The 20,657-nt window shown below is 52.6% G+C and overlaps 5 protein-coding genes across 6 annotated transcripts in view; all 5 read right to left on the bottom strand.

Annotated features, from left to right (window-relative positions):
- Positions 1-2,998: 2,998 nt before the first annotated feature.
- LOC135278850 (phospholipase A and acyltransferase 1-like) lies at positions 2,999-4,918 on the bottom strand. Of its 2 annotated transcripts, none has more exons than XM_064385689.1 (3): positions 4,461-4,918; positions 3,994-4,265; positions 2,999-3,626 (listed from the first exon to the last, which is right to left on the bottom strand). In XM_064385689.1, exons 1-3 carry the CDS (start codon positions 4,570-4,572, stop codon positions 3,531-3,533), a joined length of 480 nt encoding a protein of 159 aa, XP_064241759.1. In that variant the 5' UTR covers positions 4,573-4,918; the 3' UTR covers positions 2,999-3,530. The 2 variants fall into 2 exon arrangements, with proteins under 2 accessions (XP_064241759.1, XP_064241760.1); XM_064385690.1 differs by lacking the exon at positions 4,461-4,918 and adding an exon at positions 4,370-4,406.
- A 2,357-nt stretch (positions 4,919-7,275) lies between these two features.
- Positions 7,276-9,563, bottom strand: LOC135278845 (phospholipase A and acyltransferase 1-like). The gene is made up of 4 exons (XM_064385684.1): positions 8,920-9,563; positions 8,478-8,682; positions 8,014-8,282; positions 7,276-7,616 (listed from the first exon to the last, which is right to left on the bottom strand). Exons 2-4 carry the CDS (start codon positions 8,587-8,589, stop codon positions 7,437-7,439), a joined length of 561 nt encoding a protein of 186 aa, XP_064241754.1. The 5' UTR covers positions 8,590-8,682; positions 8,920-9,563; the 3' UTR covers positions 7,276-7,436.
- A 1,779-nt stretch (positions 9,564-11,342) lies between these two features.
- LOC135278848 (phospholipase A and acyltransferase 1-like) lies at positions 11,343-13,132 on the bottom strand. The gene is made up of 3 exons (XM_064385687.1): positions 12,450-13,132; positions 11,996-12,264; positions 11,343-11,613 (listed from the first exon to the last, which is right to left on the bottom strand). The coding sequence occupies exons 1-3, from the start codon at positions 12,559-12,561 to the stop codon at positions 11,506-11,508; spliced, it is 489 nt and encodes a 162-aa protein (XP_064241757.1). The 5' UTR covers positions 12,562-13,132; the 3' UTR covers positions 11,343-11,505.
- Positions 13,133-15,128: 1,996 nt separating this feature from the next.
- Positions 15,129-17,232, bottom strand: LOC135278844 (uncharacterized). The gene is made up of 4 exons (XM_064385683.1): positions 16,864-17,232; positions 16,416-16,626; positions 15,950-16,218; positions 15,129-15,569 (listed from the first exon to the last, which is right to left on the bottom strand). Exons 1-4 carry the CDS (start codon positions 17,215-17,217, stop codon positions 15,447-15,449), a joined length of 957 nt encoding a protein of 318 aa, XP_064241753.1. The 5' UTR covers positions 17,218-17,232; the 3' UTR covers positions 15,129-15,446.
- A 2,653-nt stretch (positions 17,233-19,885) lies between these two features.
- The window catches only part of LOC135278567 (uncharacterized), an 89,775-nt gene continuing 89,003 nt past the window's right edge, over positions 19,886-20,657 (bottom strand). Inside the window, exons 120-121 of the mRNA XM_064385142.1 lie at positions 20,495-20,606; positions 19,886-20,149 (exon numbers count right to left, since the gene is read on the bottom strand). Coding sequence (XP_064241212.1) covers positions 19,996-20,149; positions 20,495-20,606 — 266 coding nt within the window. The 3' untranslated portion in view covers positions 19,886-19,995. The remainder of the gene's footprint in view (positions 20,150-20,494; positions 20,607-20,657) is intronic.

Raw genomic sequence — 20,657 nt, 5'->3', positions numbered from 1 at the left:
AGCTGATGGATTAGATTGATGTTAACTCTACCCACAAGCACAGACAAGGGGACCAGGTTGCACGATGCTGAGGCTTCCCTGGCCAGCACTGAATCAGCCCAGGTTTTCATCCTCTGATGTGCACCACATCCAGGTGCTTGAAATGTCTACAAAAGCCCCTCTGTTTATGGACAGGCTGTGCCCGTGCCCCTGACCATTATCCAGGATATTTGTCTCCAGTCTCTGGAAAAGAACAGCCTTGACTCTATTCCATGACAAATGCAGGTCTTGGGCCTTGCCAGTAGCTCCTACAAAGGCTCAAAATGCAGCAGGTGATGGATTCTGCTGCCCCTCCTCACACTCTCACCTTATGGTTTGGGCTGTGTTCCACCAAATCCTGTCAATGCACCCACCAGGCTCCAAGGAAAGGCAGCCCATGATGAGCAACCTCACCCTGACTGCAAAGAAAAGCATGGTACAAATGCAAGCTTCTGCATTCTGTGAAATGTTGCAGCTCTCAAGAACAAGAAGACAATTCCTCAGATAAAATAATTCCAGTTCTCTTTATTGAAAGATGAAGCAGAGATGTGAGAGGTCCATATGCTGCCCTCACACAGCACTCCCTTATCAGGGTGTGCAGACAGAAAGCTCTGAGAGCAGAAAGCTTAACTAGGTTACTGTATAACCTAAAGAGTTTAACCATGAAAAAAGTTTCAAGTCCATTTCCAGGAATTCAAAAACAACTTTCAGTTTCATTATGACGTGTTTTCCTGTATTAAAGCCAATATGTTTACTCAGATGTAATAATAAAGGGTAGAACAAAAATAAAGCTGGACTTGGTTATTTTGAACATTGTAAAACTTATGTTTAGAAAAGCAGTGAATTAATTCCTTCCTTTGCTTTCCTTTAGTGCAGAGCTTTTGGTTACCTACTAAACCATCTATTTCTCAAGCCACAAGTTTTTCACTTCAGCTCTAGTGATTCCCTCCCTGATGGGGCTGGCAGGGAGTGAGTGTGCCAGTGGCTGCCTGGTGCTTTGCTGCTGGCTGCGGTTAAGCCTGGACAAGCTGTCCAGAGCAGACAAAAGCAGCCAGCCTCTCACACACAGCTGTGCTGCCCTCAGCTGTCCCTGCAGGCCAGGCAGCTGCCTGTAAGAAAAGCAAGCCAGGGTTCTGTGTCTCACAGGTGGGATGCAGGTGACCTGCTTCCAAACACTCAAGGCAGATCCTGCAGCTAAAGGACAATAAAGCACACTTGGCCTGAACAGTTTTCTTCCTGGGCAATGCACACATCAGCTTTGTGCCAAGGAAATGGTGTGGCTCAGGACACTGGGAGGTGAAGCACAGGTGGTGCACAGCTCATTCTTCACATCCCTGACCCCCAGCACTGCAGGGACCCTGGCTTTGCCTTCCTGCTGGCTGGGGGAAGATTGATCTGGTGCTTTAGAATGCTTATGAAGGCTTTGGGATTAACATTTGGTCACTGAAGAGAGAATGGCCACAGCTCCGTGGGTCAAAGTCTCCTGGCTGCCTTTGTAATTCTTTAAGCCCCTCAGTGGTTTTGTGGCAGCTCAAGGAGTGAAATCCGAGAATGGGCTGAGAGTTTGAAGGGAGCATAAAAATCACCTGGCAGGCTTGCTCGGGTTAAGGCCAACAATCACTGCACAAACAGGGGTGAAGTTGGAAATTTTGATGAGCAGTAGAAGAAGGAGCTGATTGAGAAAAAGACAGCTGGGGTTTCCTGTCAGACCTCCCCACACTGTGGGACTGCTGCTGCCAAAGATAATCCAAAGAGCCAGGGAAAAGAACACTTTGTAGGCAGGTAAAAACTGAGCACAACACCATCCCACCAAAATCAGAATGGCCCTGTAAAACACGGAAGGATCCAGCCTGTAAGACCTGCCCTTCCTTCCTGTCTCCCCAGCTCCCAGGAGCTGCTCAGTGCAGGCAGCACAAGCTGCCCAAGGTTTCAAGACACAGCACATTCCCTGCCTGTCCTTTCGCAGAGCTGGCAGCCAGGGCTTCCCCACTCTTACGGGTTTAGGCTTCTAGGTGAAATTTCCTATTTGCCATGGTGAAGACGGTGGGAATAGGAGAGGATGGAGGAAATGGTTGGAGGGTGAACGAGTCCTATAAGGGAATTGGCAGATATCCCAGGCACACCAAGGAATGGTTTGTGGAGGGGAATGGGGAGTTTGGCAGTTTTGCAGCTGGTGGTGCTCTCCTGCTCTCGGGGGAAGCGGAGCCGTCGCGCGGTGCCGCGGGCAGCGGTGCGCGCTGTATGGGACTGGGCTGCTCTCTGTGCCGGTGCCCGCTCTGTGCCAGCCCCACGCTGTGCCAGTGCCCGCTCTCTGTGCCCGCCCTGTGCCGGTGCCCGCTCTGTGTGCCCGCTCTGTGTGCCCGCTCTGTGCCGGTGCCCGCTCTCTGTGCCCGCTCTCTGTGCCCGCTCTGTGCCGGTGCCCGCTCTCTGTGCCCGCTCTCTGTGCCCGCTCTCTGTGCCCGCTCTCTGTGCCCGCTCTGTGCCCGCTCTCTGTGCCGGTGCCCGCTCTGTGCCCGCTCTCTGTGCCGGTGCCCGCTCTGTGCCCGCTCTGTGCCCGCTCTGTGCCCGCTCTCTGTGCCCGCTCTGTGCCCGCTCTGTGCCCGCTCTCTGTGCCCGCTCTGTGCCCGCTGTGTGCCCGCTCTGTGCCCGCTCTCTGTGCCCGCTCTGTGCCGCTGCCGCCGCTCCGCGCGGGTTCCCCGCCGCTCCCCCGGCGCTCCCCGGCCCGGCCGTGCCCGCCCGCCCCCGGCGCTCGGCGGCCGCGCTGATCCTTTCCGCCGAGCATCTCGGATCCCTCTTTCCACATCTCTGCCTGAAAGAGCCGTACTTTCGAGGCCATGACCGTCTGGGAGGAGGGGTCTCCTTTCTCTTCCAGGAGGGGTCCCGCCTTCCTTAGCCGACTTCTGTCTTTTGTACCAGAACACACACACACACACACACACACACACACACACACACACCGGGACTCAGCTGGAGAACACAGTGAACCCTCAGCAGTCCTTTTTATTTCACTGATACACAGAATGAGCCTCCAGGAGCTACCTGATCAAATCAGGAGGGAAAGTCTGCACCAGTGCTCAGCAAAGCACTCCAGGGGAGGTGTGTGGGATGGGGAAGGAATGGATAACTTGCTTGCAATTTCTCCCAGACTACCACAAAAACCATCACACACAGTAAAATAAAATCTCACGTGGTAAGCAGGCTAGAGCTGCTGGGGATCACTTTGAATGGTGACAATCTCAACTTGTTATTCATTACTGGGATGGCAGCGAGAAGCAAGGCAAAAATGTTAAACTGGCAGACAATGTTATACTGAGATAGATAAACAAAAATTTCAGGGAAATAGGAGTTTAGATTTCAGAAATTTCCTTGTGGCTTATTTAACGTTTACACCAATTGTACCCTGTTGCTAGAAATCCTTGAGGACAGATGTAGCAAAAGCTGACCAGTGACCACCGTTGCCAGGATCACCCCCTGCGATGCTCGGAGGTCTTCCCGACAAGCAATCAGTAGCACTATCTCCTCAGGAATGCCTTCGCAGCTACAGCGGCAACAGCTCCAAGAACACCTACGGCTACTGCGGCAACACCGTCAAAAGCTGCTCCCTCGACCTATAAAAGTGAAAGCAAAACACAGGCTGCAAACATGATGAGAACTTATATTTACAACAGCCTAGCATGATAACATTGAAAGCACAGGCATAACCAGGGCAAATGAATCTGTGAGAGGCATGTACCCCATTATCAGAAGGGGTAACAGGCAGGTTTGTGCCCCCAGGAGGTGGCACTCAGTCAGAGGGCAGTGGCAGGCTGCAGGCAGAGCACAGGGACCCTCCAGGCCCAGGGGCTCTGGGGAGGCAGCGCTGCTTTGGAGCCCACGCCTGGCACTGGGCTGTCCCCATGCAGGCTGCAGGCTGTGTCCCAGTGCCCAGCTCACAGCCAGCAGCCAGGAGGGGCTCTGGGGCCCTGTGACACTCACCTGCTCACAGACTGCTTCACCGTATCGGAGCTCTGTCACAAAGTGCTCACAGTTTTTGCTAAACACATTATATGACACCTCCTTGCCAATCCATTGCTCAGCACGCCGGATGATCTCCCGCACGGGGCGAGGAGTGCGGGAGCGGTCATACTTGTTGTTGACACGCCATTTGTGATTTCCCACCACCTTCTCCAGGAGCTCCTTCTTAACCTTGGCTTTTCCGGCACCCACGGATGAGCTGCTACCAAAAACGGATGAGGCTCCTCCGTCATCTGGGGAAACCAAGGAGGTGATAAGGCAGGCAAGCAGACCCTCTCCGGCCCTTTCAGAACCTCAGATGAGTTTCTGAGTCCACCCAAAAAGGACATCTACACACACAGAGTCCACCCCCAGCCCATGGAGGCAGACAGGGCTCTTGGGGCATCCCAACACCCACTCAGCACCTTCCCAGGCAGTACAAACCTTACCTGTCACGTGGATGACATATCCATCCCCCACGTAGATCGCCCAGTGCTCATAAATTAGCCGATCGATCTCGATCAGGTCCCCAGGTTGAGGGCGGCGCCCGCCTTGTGCCATCTCGGGGTGGTTGGGTGGGGCCGTGCGGGCTCCGCCGGGCTGGCTGAGCGCAGGGCAGAGCGCAGCGGGGAGGCGAGGGCTGTGCAGGGGCAGCTGCCGGCAGCGCAGGCACGGAGGGTGTCAGCGGCGGCGCCGAGGGCAGCGGCTGCCGGAGCGGCGGCCCCGCTCGGCCGGAGCCGGCTCGGGGCCGCTCCGCTGCCGGGACGCGGCTGCCCGGGGCTGCCCGCGGGGCCCAGCCCTGCCCGGGCCCTGGGGCACCTCCGGCCCGTGCGGATGGAGGGGCCGCGTCCTGCTGGAATCGCCCGCTCGCAGCCCCCGAGCTCCGCTCACCTCAGCGCCTGGCCCGCTGCTGCCGGGGCCGGGATCCCGGCCCGCTGCTCCCGCTATAAAGCTCGTGGCAGAGGCGATTGCGCAATCGTTCTTGAGAGGTCACAGACCTTCCTGCCCGAGCAGCTGCAGGTCTGGCACCACCCATCCCGTGCAGGCAGGCTCCGCTCCCTTGAGTCGTGCCAAAACCACCCGTGGAGCGGAAAATATCATCTTGATACCGAGGAAGTGGGGCCACACCTCATTATGGGGAGTCTCTATCCTCAAGTCGTCCTCCCATGCAGTGATGGCACGCCCCTGACACTGCTCTCTGTCACTGTGCTGAGAGTTTTCCTGCTGAACAACAACCACTGGATCATGATTAAAACCTGCCTTGGCTACCAGTCTGTCAGTTGCTACCAGAAATGGCAGAGGATGCTGCAGAGGGATCCTCTGTAAGTAAAGGCAGAAGACTTTGCAGCAAAAAGCTCATGGATTAGATTGATGTTAACCCTACCCACAAACACAGACAAGGGGACCAGGTTGCACGATGCTGAGGCTTCCCTGGCCAGCACTGAATCAGCCCAGGTTTTCATCCTCTGATGTGCACCACATCCAGGTGCTTGAAATGTCTACAAAAGCCCCTCTGTTTAGGGACAGGCTGTGCCCATTCCCCTGATGCCAAATCAGGATATTTGTCTCCAGTCTCTGGAAAAGAACAGCCTTGACTCTATTCCATGACAAATGCAGGTCTTTGGCCTTGCCAGTAGCTCCTACAAAGGCTCAAAATGCAACAAGTGATGGATTCTGCTGTTCCTCCTCACACTCTCACCTTATGGTTTGGGCTGTGTTCCACCAAATCCTGTCAATGCACCCACCAGGCTCCAAGGAAAGGCAGCCCATAATGAGCAACCTCAACCTGACTGCAAAGAGATGCCCAGTACAACTGCAAACCTCTGCATTCTGTGAACTGTTGCAGCTCTCAAGAACAAGAAGACAACACCCCAGATAAAATAATTCCAGTTCTCTTGTATTCCAGGATGAAGCAGAGATGTGAGAGTTCCATATGCTGCCCTCACACAGTCCTCCCTTATCAGGGAGTGCAGAGAGAATGCTCTGAGAGCAGGAAGGTTAAAGCTCCTGGGTTACAGTATAACCACCCAAATAGCTTAGCCATGAAAGAAGTTTCAAGTCCATTTACAGGAATCCAGAAAAGATTTTCACTTTCAGTTTCATTATGATGTGTTCTCCTGTATTAAAGCTGAGAAGTTTACTCAAATGTAATAAAAAAGGGCAGTACAAAATACAACTGGAAATCTTGGTTATTTCAAACATCGTAAACTGAAGATAAAACCCAGTAAATTAATTCCTTCTTTTGCTTTCCTTGAATTCAGAGCTTTTGGTTACCTACTAAAATGTCTTTTTCTCAAGCCACAGATTTTTCACTTCAACTTCTCTGATTCCCTCCCTGATGGGGCTGGCAGGGAGTGAGTGTTCCAGTGGCTGCCTGGTGCTTTGCTGCTGGCTGGGGTTAAGCTTGGACAAGCTGTGCAGAGCAGACAAAAGCAGCCAGCCTCTCACACACAGCTGTGCTGCCCTCAGCTGTCCCTGCAGGCCAGGCAGCTGCCTGTAAGAAAAGCAAGCCAGGGTTTTGTGTCTCACAGGTGGGATGCAGGTGACCTGCTTCCAAACACTCAAGGCAGATCCTGCAGCTAAAGGACAATAAAGCACACTTGGCCTGAACAGTTTTCTTGCAGGGCAATGCACACATCAGCTTTGTGCCAAGGAAATGGTGTGGCTCAGGACATTGGGAGATGAAGCACAGGTGCTGCACAGCTCATTCTTCACATCCCTGACCCCCAGCACTGCAGGGACCCTGGCTTTGCCTTCCTGCTGGCTGGGGGAAGATTGATCTGGTGCTGGAACTATGAACACACTGGAATCAACATTTGGTCACTGAAGAGAGAATGGCCACAGCTCCGTGGGTCAAAGTCCCCTTGCTCTCTTTGTAATTCTTTAAGCCCCTCAGTGTTTTTTTGGCAGCTCAAACAGTAGAATCCAATAAGGGGTTGAGAATTGCAAGGAATCACAAAAATCACCTAGCAGTCTTGTTCAGGTGCTCCGCAAAGCACTCCATGGGAGGTGTGTGGGATGGGGAAGGAATCGATAATTAGCCTGCAATTTCTCCCAGACTACCACAAAAACCATCACACACAATAAAATAAAAGCCTACATGGCAAGTAAGCTAGAAGTACTAGGCATAACCTTGAATGGTGACAATCTTGGTTTGTTATTCCTAACTGGAATGGCCGGGAGAAGCAAAGCTGAATTTTTAAACTTGCAAACAAAGCTATATTCAATTAGATAAAAGAGAATTTCTGGAAAATATGAGTTTGGATTTCAGATGTTTAATTAAGGCTTATTTAAAGCTTACAGCACGGGTGGCACAATTCCTAGGAAGCCTTGATGTCATGGGCTGCAAAAGCTGACCTTGACCGCAGTATCCAGGAGATGCCCCTGCCTTGCTCTGAGCTCTTCCTGACGGCCCATCAGCAGCACTATCGGCTGGAGGCGCTGGCGTACAATGCCATTGCGAGAGCAGCAGCAGCGGCACCAGCAACACCTGCCGCACCAGCAATACCAGCAGCACCAGCAAACTCAGCAACAGTGAGAGCACCACCAAGACCAGCAACACCAGCTGCTGCAGCTGCAGCACTGCCAGCAGCTGCTTTGTGGACCTATAAAAGGGAAAGCAAAATACAGGCTGGAAACACGAGGAGCATTTATATTTACAAACCGCCCCCCCCACACCCCCCAGCATGATAATCTAGAAAAGGCAGGGATAATGAGGGTAAATAAATCAGCGAGGGAGAGGCACCCCAGTATCAGAAGGGGTAACAGGCAGGTTTGTGCCCCCAGGAGGTGGCACTCAGTCAGAGGGCAGTGGCAGGCTGCAGGCAGAGCACAGGGACCCTCCAGGCCCAGGGGCTCTGGGGAGGCAGCGCTGCTTTGGAGCCCACGCCTGGCACTGGGCTGTCCCCATGCAGGCTGCAGGCTGTGTCCCAGTGCCCAGCTCACAGCCAGCAGCCAGGAGGGGCTCTGGGAGGCACCAGGGGCTCACCCCGGGACACTCACCTGCTCAGAGACTCCTACTCCATAGCGGAGCTCTGTCACAAAGTGCTCACAGTTTCTGTTAAGCACATCATATGGCACCTCCCTACCAATCCATTGCTTAGCACGCTGGATGATCTTCTCCACAGCGAAAGGAGTGTAGTAGCGGTCATACTTGTTGTTGACACGCCATTCATCATTTCCCACCACCTCCTTCAGGAGCTGCTTCTTCACCTTGGCTGTTGTGGCGCGTATTGAAGAGCTGCTAAGAGTAAGGGATGTGGCTCCTTCGTCTGCATAAGCCAAGGAGGAGACAGTGCAGTCAGGCAGATCCTCTCTGGCCCCTCGAGGACCTCAGATGGGTTTCTGACTCCTCCTGGAAAGGACATCTACACACACAGAGTCCACCCCCAGCCCATGGAGGAAGACAGGACTCCCGGGGCATGCCAGCACCCACTCAGCACTGTGCCAGGCAATCCAAGCCTTACCTGTCACGTTGATGACATATCCACGCCCCACGTAGAGGGCCCAGTGCTGGTAACCTGGCCGGTCGATCTCGATCAGGTCCCCGGGCCGGGGGTCGCGCCCGCCTTGTGCCATCTCGGGGAGGTTGGGTGGGGCCGTGCGGGCTCCGCCGGGCTGGCTTAGCGCAGGGCAGAGCGCAGCGGGGAGGCGAGGGCTGTGCAGGGGCAGCTGCCGGCAGCGCAGGCACGGAGGGTGTCAGCGGCGGCGCCGAGGGCAGCGGCTGCCGGAGCGGCGGCCCCGCTCGGCCGGAGCCGGCTCGGGGCCGCTCCGCTGCCGGGACGCGGCTGCCCGGGGCTGCCCGCGGGGCCCAGCCCTGCCCGGGCCCTGGGGCACCTCCGGCCCGTGCGGATGGAGGGGCCGCGTCCTGCGGGAATCGCCCGCTCGCAGCCCCCGAGCTCCGCTCACCTCAGCGCCTGGCCCGCTGCTGCCGGGGCCGGGATCCCGGCCCGCTGCTCCCGCTATAAATATCGCCCCAGTGACGATTCCGCCGTTCTTGAGAGGTCACTGCCCGTCCTGCCCCAGCAGCTGCATATTTGGCACCATCCACCGCCCCGCAGGGGGAAGGCTCCGCTCCTTGGGGCGGTACCAAAACAACCTGTCGAGTGGTAAACGTGATCTTGTTGCCGAGGAAGTGGGGCCACCACCTCATTGTGGGGAGACTCTATTCCCGAGTCACCCTCCCATGCAGTGATGGGACAGCCCTGACCCTGCTCTCTGTCACTCCACTGGACATTTTCTTGCAGAACAACAACCACTGGATCATGATTAAAACCTGCCTTGGCTACCAGTCTGTCAGTTGCTAACAAAAATGGCAGAGGATGCTGCAGAGGGATCCCAAATGCCCTCGGGTAAATTCAAAAGACTTTGCAGCAAAAAGCTGATGGATTAGATTGATGTTAACCCTACCCACAAACACAGACAAGGAGACCAGGTTGCACGATGCTGAGGCTTCCCTGGCCAGCACTGAATCAGCCCAGGTTTTCATCCTCTGACGTGCACCACATCCAGGTGCTTGAAATGTCTACAAAAACCCCTCTGTTTAGGGACAGGCTGTGCCTGTGCCCCTGACCATAATCCAGGATATTTGTCTCCAGTCTCTGGAAAAAAACAGCCTTGACTCTATTCCATGACAAATGCAGGTCTTGGGCCTTGCCAGTAGCTCCTACAAAGGCTCAAAATGCAACAAGTGATGGATTCTGCTGTTTCTCCTCACACTCTCACGTTATGGTTTGGGCTGTGTTCCACCAAATCCTGTCAATGCACCCACCAGGCTCAAAGGAAAGGCAGCCCATAATGAGCAACCTCACCCTGACTGCAAAGAGATGCCCAGTACAACTGCAAACCTCTGCATTCTGTGAACAGTTGCAGCTCTCAAGAACAAGAAGACAACACCCCAGATAAAATAATTCCAGTTCTTTTGTATTCCAGGATGAAGCAGAGATGTGAGAGGTCCATATGCTGCCCTTGTCAGGGAGTACAGAGAGAATGCTCTGAGAGCAGAAAGCTTACTTAGGTTACTTTATAACCTAAATAGTTTACCCATGAAAAAGTTTCAAGTCCATTTCCAGGAATTCAAAAACGAATTTGACTTTGTTTCATTAAAATGTGTTTTCCTGTATTAAAGCCAATACGTTTACTTAGATATATTAATAATGGGCAGAACAAAAATAAAGAGAAAGCTTGACTTGGTTATTTTGAACATTGTAAAACTGATGTTTAGCAAAAGCAATCAATTAATTCCTTGACTTGCTTTCATTTAATTTAGAGCTTTAGGATATCTATTAAACCATCTTTTTCTCAATCCTCAAGTTTTTCACTTTAGCTTTTGTGATTCCCTCCCTGATGGGGCTGGCAGGCAGTGAGTGTGCCAGTGGCTGCCTGGTGCTTTGCTGCTGGCTGGGGTTAAGCCTGGACAAGCTGTGCAGAGCAGACAAAAGCAGCCAGCCTCTCACACACAGCTGTGCTGCCCTCAGCTGTCCCTGCAGGCCAGGCAGCTGCCTGTAAGGAAAGCAAGCCAGGGTTCTGTGTCTCACAGGTGGGATGCAGGTGACCTGCTTCCAAACACTCAAGGCAGATCCTGCAGCTAAAGGACAATACAGCACACTTGGCCTGAACAGTTTTCTTGCAGGACAATGCACACATCAGCTTTGTGCCAAGGAAATGGTGTGGCTCAGGACATTGGGAGGTGAAGCACAGGTGCTGCACAGCTCATTCTTCACATCCCTGACCCCCAGCACTGCAGGGACCCTGGCTTTGCCTTCCTGCTGGCTGGGGGAAGATTGATCTGGTGCTGGAACTATGAACACACTTTGGGATCAACATTTGGTCACTGAAGTGACCATGACCCCACATTATGGCAGGCAAAGTTCCATTGCTCCCCTTGCAATTCTTTAAGCCTCAGTGCTTTTTTGGCGGCTGAAAGAGCAGAATCCTATAGTGGGTTGGGTTGCAAGGGAGCACAAAAATCACCTGGCATGCTTGTTCAGGTCCAATGCCAGCAATCACTGCACTTACAGGGGGGTTGGAGAAAACTTAAATGGCACAGTGGAACAAACAGCTGAGTGAGGAACACCCCAGTGGGTTTTCCTGTCAGACCTACCCACATTTGGAGGTCTGCTGCTCCCAAAGAGAGCCAGAAGAGCCAGGGAAAAATACACTTTGTAGGCAGGGAAAAACTGCGCAAAACACCATCATGCAAAAGTAGAGCATTCCTGTAAATCACTGACTTTTTTGTCACAATGGGATGGCAGGAAGGAGCAAGGCTGGACTGCTGAACTTGCACACAAAACAATATTCAGATAAAAGAGGAATTTAGGGCAATATGAGTTTGTGATGCAGATATTTTATTAGGGATTGTTTAATATTTACAGTAAGGGTGGCACTGTTCAAGGAAGCCTTGATGGCACGTGTAGCAAAAGCTGCCCAGTGGCTGCTGTGGCCAGGGACCCTGCCTGCCTTGCTCTGAGCCTTCCTGGCAGCCCATCAGTAGCACTATCGCCTGGATGCGCTCTCGGACAATGCCATCCCAACAAAAGCAGCAACACCAAGAATGATACTTCCCACAGCTACTGCAGCACTGCCAGCAGCTGCATTTTGGACCTATAAAAGGGAAAACGAAACACAGGCTGGAAACATAAGGAACATTTATATTTACAACTCCCACACATGATAATATAGAAAAGGCAGGGATAATGAGTGTAAGTAAATCAGTGAGGGAGAGGCACCCCATTATCAGAAGGGGTAACAGGCAGGTTTGTGCCCCCAGGAGGTGGCACTCAGTCAGAGGGCACTGGCAGGCTGCAGGCAGAGCACAGGGACCCTCCAGGCCCAGGGGCTCTGGGGAGGCAGCGCTGCTTTGGAGCCCACGCCTGGCACTGGGCTGTCCCCATGCAGGCTGCAGGCTGTGTCCCAGTGCCCAGCTCACAGCCAGCAGCCAGGAGGGGCTCTGGGAGGCACCAGCGGCTCACCCCGGGACACTCACCTGCCTAGACTCTCCTTCTCCGTAGCGAAGCATTGTCACAAAGTGCTCACAGTTGCTTTTAAGGACATTATATGGCACCTCCCTGTCAATGCATAGCTCAGCACGCCGGATGATCTCCTCCACAGGGAAGGGAGTGCGGCAGCGGTCATACTTGTTGTTGACACGCCATTTATGACTTTTCACCACTTCCACCAGCGGGTCCTTCTTCACCTTGGCTCTTGCGGCATGTATTGAAGAGCTGCTAAGCCAAACGGATGAGGCTCCTTCATCTGCATAAGCCAAGGAGGAGGTAATGCAGTAAGGCAGAGCCTCTCTGGCCACACCAGGACGTCAGATGTGATTCTGGGTCCTCCTGGAAAAGCCAGCTACACACACAGGGGCCCAAGGATGGAGTCAGGGTTCCTGGCGCATCCCAGCACCCCCTCTGCACCTTGCCAGGACGCCCAAGCCTTACCTGTCACGTGGATGACATATCCATCCCCGAGGTAGAGCGCCCAGTGCTGGTACAGGGGCCGGTCGATCTCGATGAGATCCCCGGGCTGGGGTTTGCAATTGTCCTGTCCCATCTCGGGGTGGTTGGGTGGGGCCGTGCGGGCTCCGCCGGGCTGGCTGAGCGCAGGGCAGAGCGCAGCGGGGAGGCGAGGGCTGTGCAGGGGCAGCTGCCGGCAGCGCAGGCACGGAGGGTGTCAGCGGCGGCGCCGAGGGCAGCGGCTGCCGGAGCGGCGGCCCCGCTCGGCCGGAGCCGGCTCGGGGCCGCTCCGCTGCCGGGACGCGGCTGCCCGGGGCTGCCCGCGGGGCCCAGCCCTGCCCGGGCCCTGGGGCACCTCCGGCCCGTGCGGATGGAGGGGCCGCGTCCTGCGGGAATCGCCCGCTCGCAGCCCCCGAGCTCCGCTCACCTCAGCGCCTGGCCCGCTGCTGCCGGGGCCGGGCTCAAAGTCCCCTGTACCCGCAATAAATAGGGAGCATGAGGTGCTAGGGTGTAACCTGCCGGGCTCACTGCCAGCTTTGCCCCGGACCCATCCCGTCGGGGCACACCCGCCACCTGCTCCAGGAAGGCTATGCTCTCGAGGTTGGTGCTAAAACCACTGTTGGGTGAAAAATCTGGTCCTGCCACCATGGAACTTGGGTCACCCCCTCTTTGCCCTCAAGGAATGCTTCTGTTCAATGGCAGGCAACAGCTCTGACACTGCTCCCGTACATATGGCAGGATATCATTTTGTAAAAGTGCAACCTCTGGATCATGTTTCTAGTCTGGCTTGTGTACCACTCAACCACTACCAAATCCAGTAGAGGATGTAAAGAGTCAGTGTAAATAGCCTTGAGTAAATGCGAAAAACTATGCAGCAGCAACTTGATGGGTTAGATTTACATTACCCCACCTACAAAGTAAAGGAAGAGGAGACCAGGTGAGGCCCTTGATCCAGGCTCAAGGCTGCACTATGCTGTGGCTTCCCTGTCTTATACCGAATCATCCCAGGTTTTCATCCTCTGATGTGCACTAGATGCAGATATTTAATGTCCTACAAATGCCATTCTTTTCAGGGACACACTGTGCCTGTGCTGGGTGTGCCCCACAGCACAGGCAATGAGAGTTCTCTCAGCTGTAGGGAAAAGAACAGCCTTGACTCTACTCCATGGCAACTTGAGCAGGTCTCAGGACTTGCCAGAATTTCCTGGAAGGGCTCAGAAGTGCAGAATGTAGCAAGTGATGGATTTTGCTGCACCTCCTCACACTCTCACATTAGGGTTCCAGCAGTGTTCCACCGAATTCTGTCAATGCACCCAGCAGGCCCCATGGAAAGGTATCCCACCATGAACAACATCACCCTGACTGCAGAGATGTCCAGTACAACTGCAAATTTCTGCATTCTGTGAAATGTTGCAGCTTTCAAGAACAAGACAATACCCCAGATAAAATAAAGCCAGTTCTCTTGTATTCCAGGATGAAGCAGAGATGTGAGAGGTCCATATGCTGCTCCCTTATCAGCGCTCTCTTATGCAGATAGAATGCCCTGAGAGCAGAAAGGTTAAAGCTCCTGGGTTACTGTATAACCACCCAAACAGATCAGCTGTGAAAGACGTTTCAGTTCCATTTCCAGGAATCCAGAAAGGAGTTTCACTTTCATTACGATTGCAATGTGTTTTTCTGTGTTAAAACTAAGAACTTTATTCTGATGTAATAACAAAGGGCAGTACAAAATACAACTGCAAACTTTGGCTTGGTTATTTCAAACACTGAAAAACTGCTGTTTAAAAAAGCAATGAATTGATTCCTTGTTTTGGTTTGTTGCATGCAAACCTTTTGGTTTACCTACTAAATCAACTTCTTCTCAAGCCACAAGTTTTTCACTTTTGTGATTCCCTCCCTGATGGGGCTGGCAGGGAGTGAGTGTGCCAGTGGCTGCCTGGTGCTTTGCTGCTGGCTGGGGTTAAGCCTGGACAAGCTGTGCAGAGCAGACAAAAGCAGCCAGCCTCTCACACACAGCTGTGCTGCCCTCAGCTGTCCCTGCAGGCCAGGCAGCTGCCTGTAAGGAAAGCAAGCCAGGGTTCTGTGTCTCACAGGTGGGATGCAGGTGACCTGCTTCCAAACACTCAAGGCAGATCCTGCAGCTGAAGGACAATAAAGCACACTTGGCCTGAACAGTTTTCTTGCAGGACAATGCACACATCAGCTTTGTGCCAAGGAAATGGTGTGGCTCAGTACATTTGTAAACACTTTGTAGGCAGGGAAAAAACAAGCAAAACACCATCATGCCAAAACCAGAGCACTCCTGTAAAACTCTGAAGGGTACAGCTTATGAGACCTGACCTTTCCTCCGTCTCCCAGGAGTTTCTCAGTTTAAGCAGCACAAGTACAGGCTCAAGACACTGCACATGCCCTGTCTGCTCCTGTGCAGACATTGCAGCCAGGACTTTCCCACCTACACAGAGCCTCAGCTGGAAAACCCTCAGCAGTACTTTTTTGACTTTTTTTGAAAGTTGAGGTTAAAATCACAAATATACAGAAAAAGCCTACAGGAAGTAATTGATGAAAATGGATGAAAAGCCTGCACCCAGGCTTCTGTGCAATGCACCCAGACTACCACAAAAATCATCACAGGCAATGAAATAAAAGTAGAAATGGCAAGCAGGGTAATGTTGCTGGAGGTCACCTTAAATGGTGCCAAACTTGACTTTTTATTTCTTAATGAGATAGCAGGGAAAAGCAAGGCTGAAAAGTTGAATTTGGATGCAAAGTTAGATAAAAGAAGATTTTTGGGAAATTAAAGATTGGATTTCTGACATTTTATTTAATTAAATATCCATTATTTATTCTTATATTATTTAATATTTACAGCAAGGGTGGCACAGTTACTAGGAAACATTGATGGCAGGTGCAGCAAAAGCTGCCCAGTGACTGCTGTGGCCAGGAGATGCCCCTGCCTTGGTCTGAGCTCTTCCTGACAGCACATCAGGAGTACTTCCTCTCTCTCTTGGATGAGTCCCCAAACAAGCCCTTCACAACAACGGTGGCAAGACCAGCAAGAAGGATACCTCCTACAGCTGCTGTAGCACCAATTACAGCTTTTGTGACCTATAAAGGGAAAGTAAAACTCAGGCTGGAAACATGAGGAGCACTTGTGTTTACTCCCCCCCAGCATGATAATATAAAAAAGGCAGGGATAATAATGGTAAATAAATCAGTGAGAGGCATGTGCCCCATTATCAGAAGGGGTAACAGGCAGGTTTGTGCCCCAGGAGGTGGCACTCAGTCAGAGGGCACTGGCAGGCTGCAGGCAGAGCACAGGGACCCTCCAGGCCCAGGGGCTCTGGGGAGGCAGCGCTGCTTTGGAGCCCACGCCTGGCACTGGGCTGTCCCCATGCAGGCTGCAGGCTGTGTCCCAGTGCCCAGCTCACAGCCAGCAGCCAGGAGGGGCTCTGGGAGGCACCAGGGGCTCACCCCGGGATACTCACCTGCTCAGAGACTCCTTCTCCGTATCGGAGCTCTGTCACAAAGTGCTCACAGTTTCTGTTAAGCACATCATATGGCACCTCCCTGTCAACCCATTGCTCAGCACGCCGGATGATCTCCTCCACAGGGAAAGGAGTGCGGGAGCGGTCGTACTTGTTGTTGACACGCCATTTGTGATTTCCCACCACCTCCTTCAGGAGCTGCTTCTTCACCTTGGCCTTTCTGGTGAATATTGATGTGGTGCTCACTGACAGAGATGGGGCTCCTTCATCTGGGGAAGTCAGGGAAGAGATAAGGCAGGCAGGCAGACCCTCTCTGGCTTCTGCACGACCTCAGATTGCTTTCCTCTGCTCCCGGAAAGGTCATCTACACACACAGGTTTTACCAGCAGCAGGACACGGAGGGAGACAGGGCTCCTGGTGCATCCCAACACCCACTCTACACCTTGCCAGGCGGCACCGGCCTTACCTACAGGTGTGACGTTGATGACATATCCATCCCCCACGTAGATCGCCCAGTGTTTGTAACCTGGCCGGTCGATCTCGATCAGGTCCCCGGGCCGGGGGTCGCGCCCGCCTTGTGCCATCTCGGGGTGGTTGGGTGGGGCCGTGCGGGCTCCGCCGGGCTGGCTGAGCGCAGGGCAGAGCGCAGCGGGGAGGCGAGGGCTGTGCAGGGGCAGCTGCCGGCAGCGCAGGCACGGAGGGTGTCAGCGGCGGCGCCGAGGGCAGCGGCTGCCGGAGCGGCGGCCCCGCTCGGCCGGAGCCGGCTCGGGGCCGCTCCGCTGCCGGGACGCGGCTGCCCGGGGCTGCCCGCGGGGCCCAGCCCTGCCCGGGCCCTGGGGCACCTCCGGCCCGTGCGGATGGAGGGGCCGCGTCCTGCTGGAATCGCCCGCTCGCAGCCCCCGAGCTCTGCTCACCTCAGCGCCTGGCCCGCTGCTGCCGGGGCCGGGATCCCGGCCCGCTGCTCCCGCTATAAATAGGATGAAGATGGCGCTTGCTGTCGGGCTCACGGGCGACGCTGACCGAGAGCGGCTCCGTCCGTCTCCTCTCCCATCTCGTCCCGTCCCACCGCCCCCGCCTTCTCCCTCCCACCGCCCCTCCCATCCGGACGCTCCGCTCCCGAGATTGTTGCGAAAACCGCTGGTTTTAGTGGAAAATCCGATCCTGTCCCCGAGGAGGAGGTGCCATTGGCACTTTCCCCGGGCCTTCCGCACCTCCTCGAGCCCCTCCAGCCGCGGAGCGACTCTGGTCCCGCTCGGCCGAGCGGGCATCCCTCAGCAGGAAACCTTTCGAGGCAAAAATGGGGTGCTGCCATTCTACTTCTTCACCGTGATGAGAAACAAAGGAGGTGGAGCTCTGAGTGAAATAATTTTAGGGCAAAGGGATTTTTAGGATGTGTTTTTATAACGTGGCCTGTGCCTTTCCTTTGGGACTGCCGAGGAATTTCATGATTATGCCACGCCTCGGTCCTTGTCCAAGAGTCAGGCACAGCTGACTCTGTACAGCTGTCTCCTTTACTGTTGCTGGCACAATGTGCTACAACTAATGAGAAAAGTGTCCTCTGGGTAAGTTGAACTAAGCAGTATTTAAAGCCTTGCATTTTCAGCAGTCAGGCCAGCACGTTGGTTGATATAAAAGATGAGAGCAGTGGAAGATTTGCCATCTTTCTGTCTTCCAGTGACATTAATTGTTATTTCAGAGGAGCATTTGACGACAGTTCTGCTGTCTGTATCATCCCCATCTTTAAATCTGAACTATTTGCAAGGATTTGCAGTGGAAATTTAATCACCAAGGCAATTCTTGTGGTATGGAAAAACCCCCAAATGTATACATGGAAACCCAGATATCTGCTTTACCTGGGCACAGCAGGGTCCTGTTGCTTGGGGGAGCCTGGGCTGGGATCCTGCAGGGGAGGGACTGGCCTGTGCTCCCACCCAGGGCAAAGGGAGGTGAGTGTGGTCAGCACTGCTTGGCAGTCGCGGAATCACGCTGTGGCAGGCACGAGAGTGCAATAGAAACTGCCACTGCACAGCCAGCAAAGATGGTATTATAAACACAGTGAAATTCCAGCATAACGTTGACAGTTCATTTGTGCATGAGTAGGCCTCTGTCACCGATTGATTTTCATTGTGTAATGAGGTTGAAAGGCCCTTTCTATTCATACCCTTTCCAAAAGAGATGTAGCCTGTGTGTATGGGCAGCTGGTGTGCTCTTGAACGGACCAGAATAACCTAACTCACCATGGAGACTGCAAATACTTCTCTGGCTAACAGTACACATGGATTTATGGACACGGGAAAGGGAAAAGGGCAGTTAAATAATAACAAGCATTACAGAAGTAAAAACAGCAAGCCATGTTAAGGAGACCCTCCTGGCCAACCATTCAGGACCCACTCTGGCAGTCACACGTGCTGCACTTGAGCTGGGACTGAGGCCCTGCCTGAGTCCCTTTGAGGTGCCCCCTTGACCCTCTGTACCCCTCACACTCACATCCAAAGTTTTCTCACCTGTGCAGCCCCAGGTTTGCCCTAGCAGAGTCTCAAGCATCTGGATCCTTAAAATAAATTAATCATGATGCAACAACAAAGCAACATCTTGAGCTGGATGCCTCCAAGGAGGAACCCCAAACAAAAGAAACCCTGTGAATTTTGTACCCTCACAGTCTGGAGTCCTCAGCTCCTGCAGTATCTCTGAGTGTCTGTACATGTGTTAGTGCCCTTTGTTATGTAGAGGGTGTGCATCAGTTCAGCCAGGTCTTGCCACCCAGAGCTCAGTCTGCACCTTACACTGCAGCTGCACACTGAGCTACCTGCAGTATATGTCTTCCTCGACAATCAGAAAGTAACCCACAACGACCTGGGAAAGCACCAGAAATATTTCCATGGTGCTTTACATCTCAAAGTTTCACTTGTAGCCCTGCTAATCTGTTCTGGGCTTGGACAAGGCTCAGGCAATGCTTCAGTCCCTGAGCTTTGTGAGTGGTCTGTCATGGGGTGGGTCTCACACACAGCATGTAACTAGGCATTGCTGCAAATACCTTTGGTCTCCTGATGTAGGGGAGTCCTAGGTATGGTCTGGGGCTGATGCAGAGCTCCTCTCACATTCATCAGTGTGGCAGCTTCTGAGTTTGCAAAGACCCCCAAGGAGACATTATGATACGATCTCATTCTTCAGAAAGTTTTTGCTAAGTTATGCTCTTACTTAGTCCCCACAGGTTGGGGACTGATGACAAGCCTGCTTCCTGTCCCCTCCACTCTAAGAGGATAATGGAGGTCATCCTTTTTATTACATCTATCCTTAGGTGAGCTCAGTGTCTTGTTTCTTTCTCTCTCCAGCTGGACATGCCTTGCCAGAAGAGGGGTAAAGAACTGTGTCCATGTTGGTCAACTAATCCCCTCCCCATAGAAGGATTTGAGTAAGATCTCATGAAGACCTGCCTGGGATGCTATAAATTGTTCATAGAATCACAGAATGGTTTGGGTTGGAAGGAACTTAAAGATCACCCCTTTCCAATCCCCTGCCATGGGCAGGGACACCTCTCATTAGACCAGATTGCTCGAAGCTCTGTCCAACCTGGCCCTGAACACTTTCAGGGACAGGGGATCCACAACTTCTCTGGATAACCCATTCCAGGGCCTCATTGCCCTCATAGTAAGGAATTTCTTTCTAAGATCTAACCTAAACCTACTTTCAGATATCTAACCTTGACCTGCTCTCTTTCAGTTTGAATTCTGACCACATCAGCCTATGGTTTGTACATCTCTCAGAGGTGTGTATGTCTTGTTGTGCAGCACATTTGTGCCATCAAGATCTGTCTGGAATTTGTGCTTTTCAAAAAACTTTGAAGACAGCAGAGTCTCTTCTGTCAGTTAGGACATATTTCATTTTGGGCCTACGATGTGAGATCTGAGAGCTATTTTAAATGAACAATTACAAAGGTTTTCAACAAATGCAATGATAAATTTATTATTATTTCTTCTCAAAGTATTAGAAATATGATTAAATACAGAGTAAAAATTATGAGAAATTAATATGAATAATATTGTTAACTATAGTTGTGTGTTTGGGGATTCATTTTGATCAAATGCACGGTTCACAATGCAGCCATAATCTTGCTCACGTACTCTGGCATCCAGTTTATCCCTGGACCCTTTCAAAGAAGAATCCCTTGTTATAATAACTGTATCCACCTTTTTCTTCTTTCTGTACAATGGGGAAAAAAAAAGAAGAAAAGAACAACCTATTTTAATTTCAATTCTTATTTATAGTGAGAGATCAAAAAATGCTGTGAGCATGAACAGAAGTGGATTTTGGAGAAGCTTGAGTTTTATGATAAGTGGTGCATATGCCCTGTGTAAAAGAAATGGAATGTTATCATTTCTGATAAAAACAGTTAAGTTTTCCCTCACATTCCTCAGAAGAGATCCCCAATGCTGTGGTTCCTTTCTGTTCTTGCAGATATGTGACTGATGAGAGTTTTGAGGTTTACAGGTGCTAAAAGAGGTGTCTTTACTTTGCTGAATGTAGCAAAGCTGGGAAAAGCCTTACCTGAGCAGCAACACTGTAGAGGAGATGAGAATGACAATAACAGCTACTCCTGCCACGACTGCGACGACAATGGCAATGGTGTGGCCCGAATCCTCCTTGTCAGGGTCTTCAGCTGAAGAACAAACAAGAGCCCTGTCACTGAAAGCTAACCATGCTGTGAACA

The sequence above is a fragment of the Passer domesticus genome, chromosome 11 (genome assembly GCF_036417665.1).
Source record: "Passer domesticus isolate bPasDom1 chromosome 11, bPasDom1.hap1, whole genome shotgun sequence".
Lineage (NCBI taxonomy): Eukaryota > Metazoa > Chordata > Aves > Passeriformes > Passeridae > Passer > Passer domesticus.
The sequence above is the reverse complement of the archived record's forward strand: the minus strand, read 5'-3'. Positions and strand labels throughout refer to the sequence as shown.

Coding starts and splice junctions, on each gene's coding strand:
- LOC135278848 (XM_064385687.1), bottom strand. CDS start 12,561: ATGGGACAGGACAATTGCAAACCCCAGCCCGGGGATCTCATCGAGATC. Junction 12,265..12,449: donor ATATGTCATCCACGTGACAG/GTAAGGCTTGGG, acceptor TGGCTTATGCAG/ATGAAGGAGCCTCATCCGTT. Junction 11,614..11,995: donor GAGAAGGAGAGTCTAGGCAG/GTGAGTGTCCCG, acceptor TCCCTTTTATAG/GTCCAAAATGCAGCTGCTGG.
- LOC135278845 (XM_064385684.1), bottom strand. CDS start 8,589: ATGGCACAAGGCGGGCGCGACCCCCGGCCCGGGGACCTGATCGAGATC. Junction 8,283..8,477: donor ATATGTCATCAACGTGACAG/GTAAGGCTTGGA, acceptor TGGCTTATGCAG/ACGAAGGAGCCACATCCCTT. Junction 7,617..8,013: donor GAGTAGGAGTCTCTGAGCAG/GTGAGTGTCCCG, acceptor TCCCTTTTATAG/GTCCACAAAGCAGCTGCTGG.
- LOC135278844 (XM_064385683.1), bottom strand. CDS start 17,217: ATGCCCGCTCGGCCGAGCGGGACCAGAGTCGCTCCGCGGCTGGAGGGG. Junction 16,219..16,415: donor CATCAACGTCACACCTGTAG/GTAAGGCCGGTG, acceptor TGACTTCCCCAG/ATGAAGGAGCCCCATCTCTG. Junction 15,570..15,949: donor GAGAAGGAGTCTCTGAGCAG/GTGAGTATCCCG, acceptor TTCCCTTTATAG/GTCACAAAAGCTGTAATTGG.
- LOC135278850 (XM_064385689.1), bottom strand. CDS start 4,572: ATGGCACAAGGCGGGCGCCGCCCTCAACCTGGGGACCTGATCGAGATC. Junction 4,266..4,460: donor ATATGTCATCCACGTGACAG/GTAAGGTTTGTA, acceptor TGGTTTCCCCAG/ATGACGGAGGAGCCTCATCC. Junction 3,627..3,993: donor GTGAAGCAGTCTGTGAGCAG/GTGAGTGTCACA, acceptor TCACTTTTATAG/GTCGAGGGAGCAGCTTTTGA.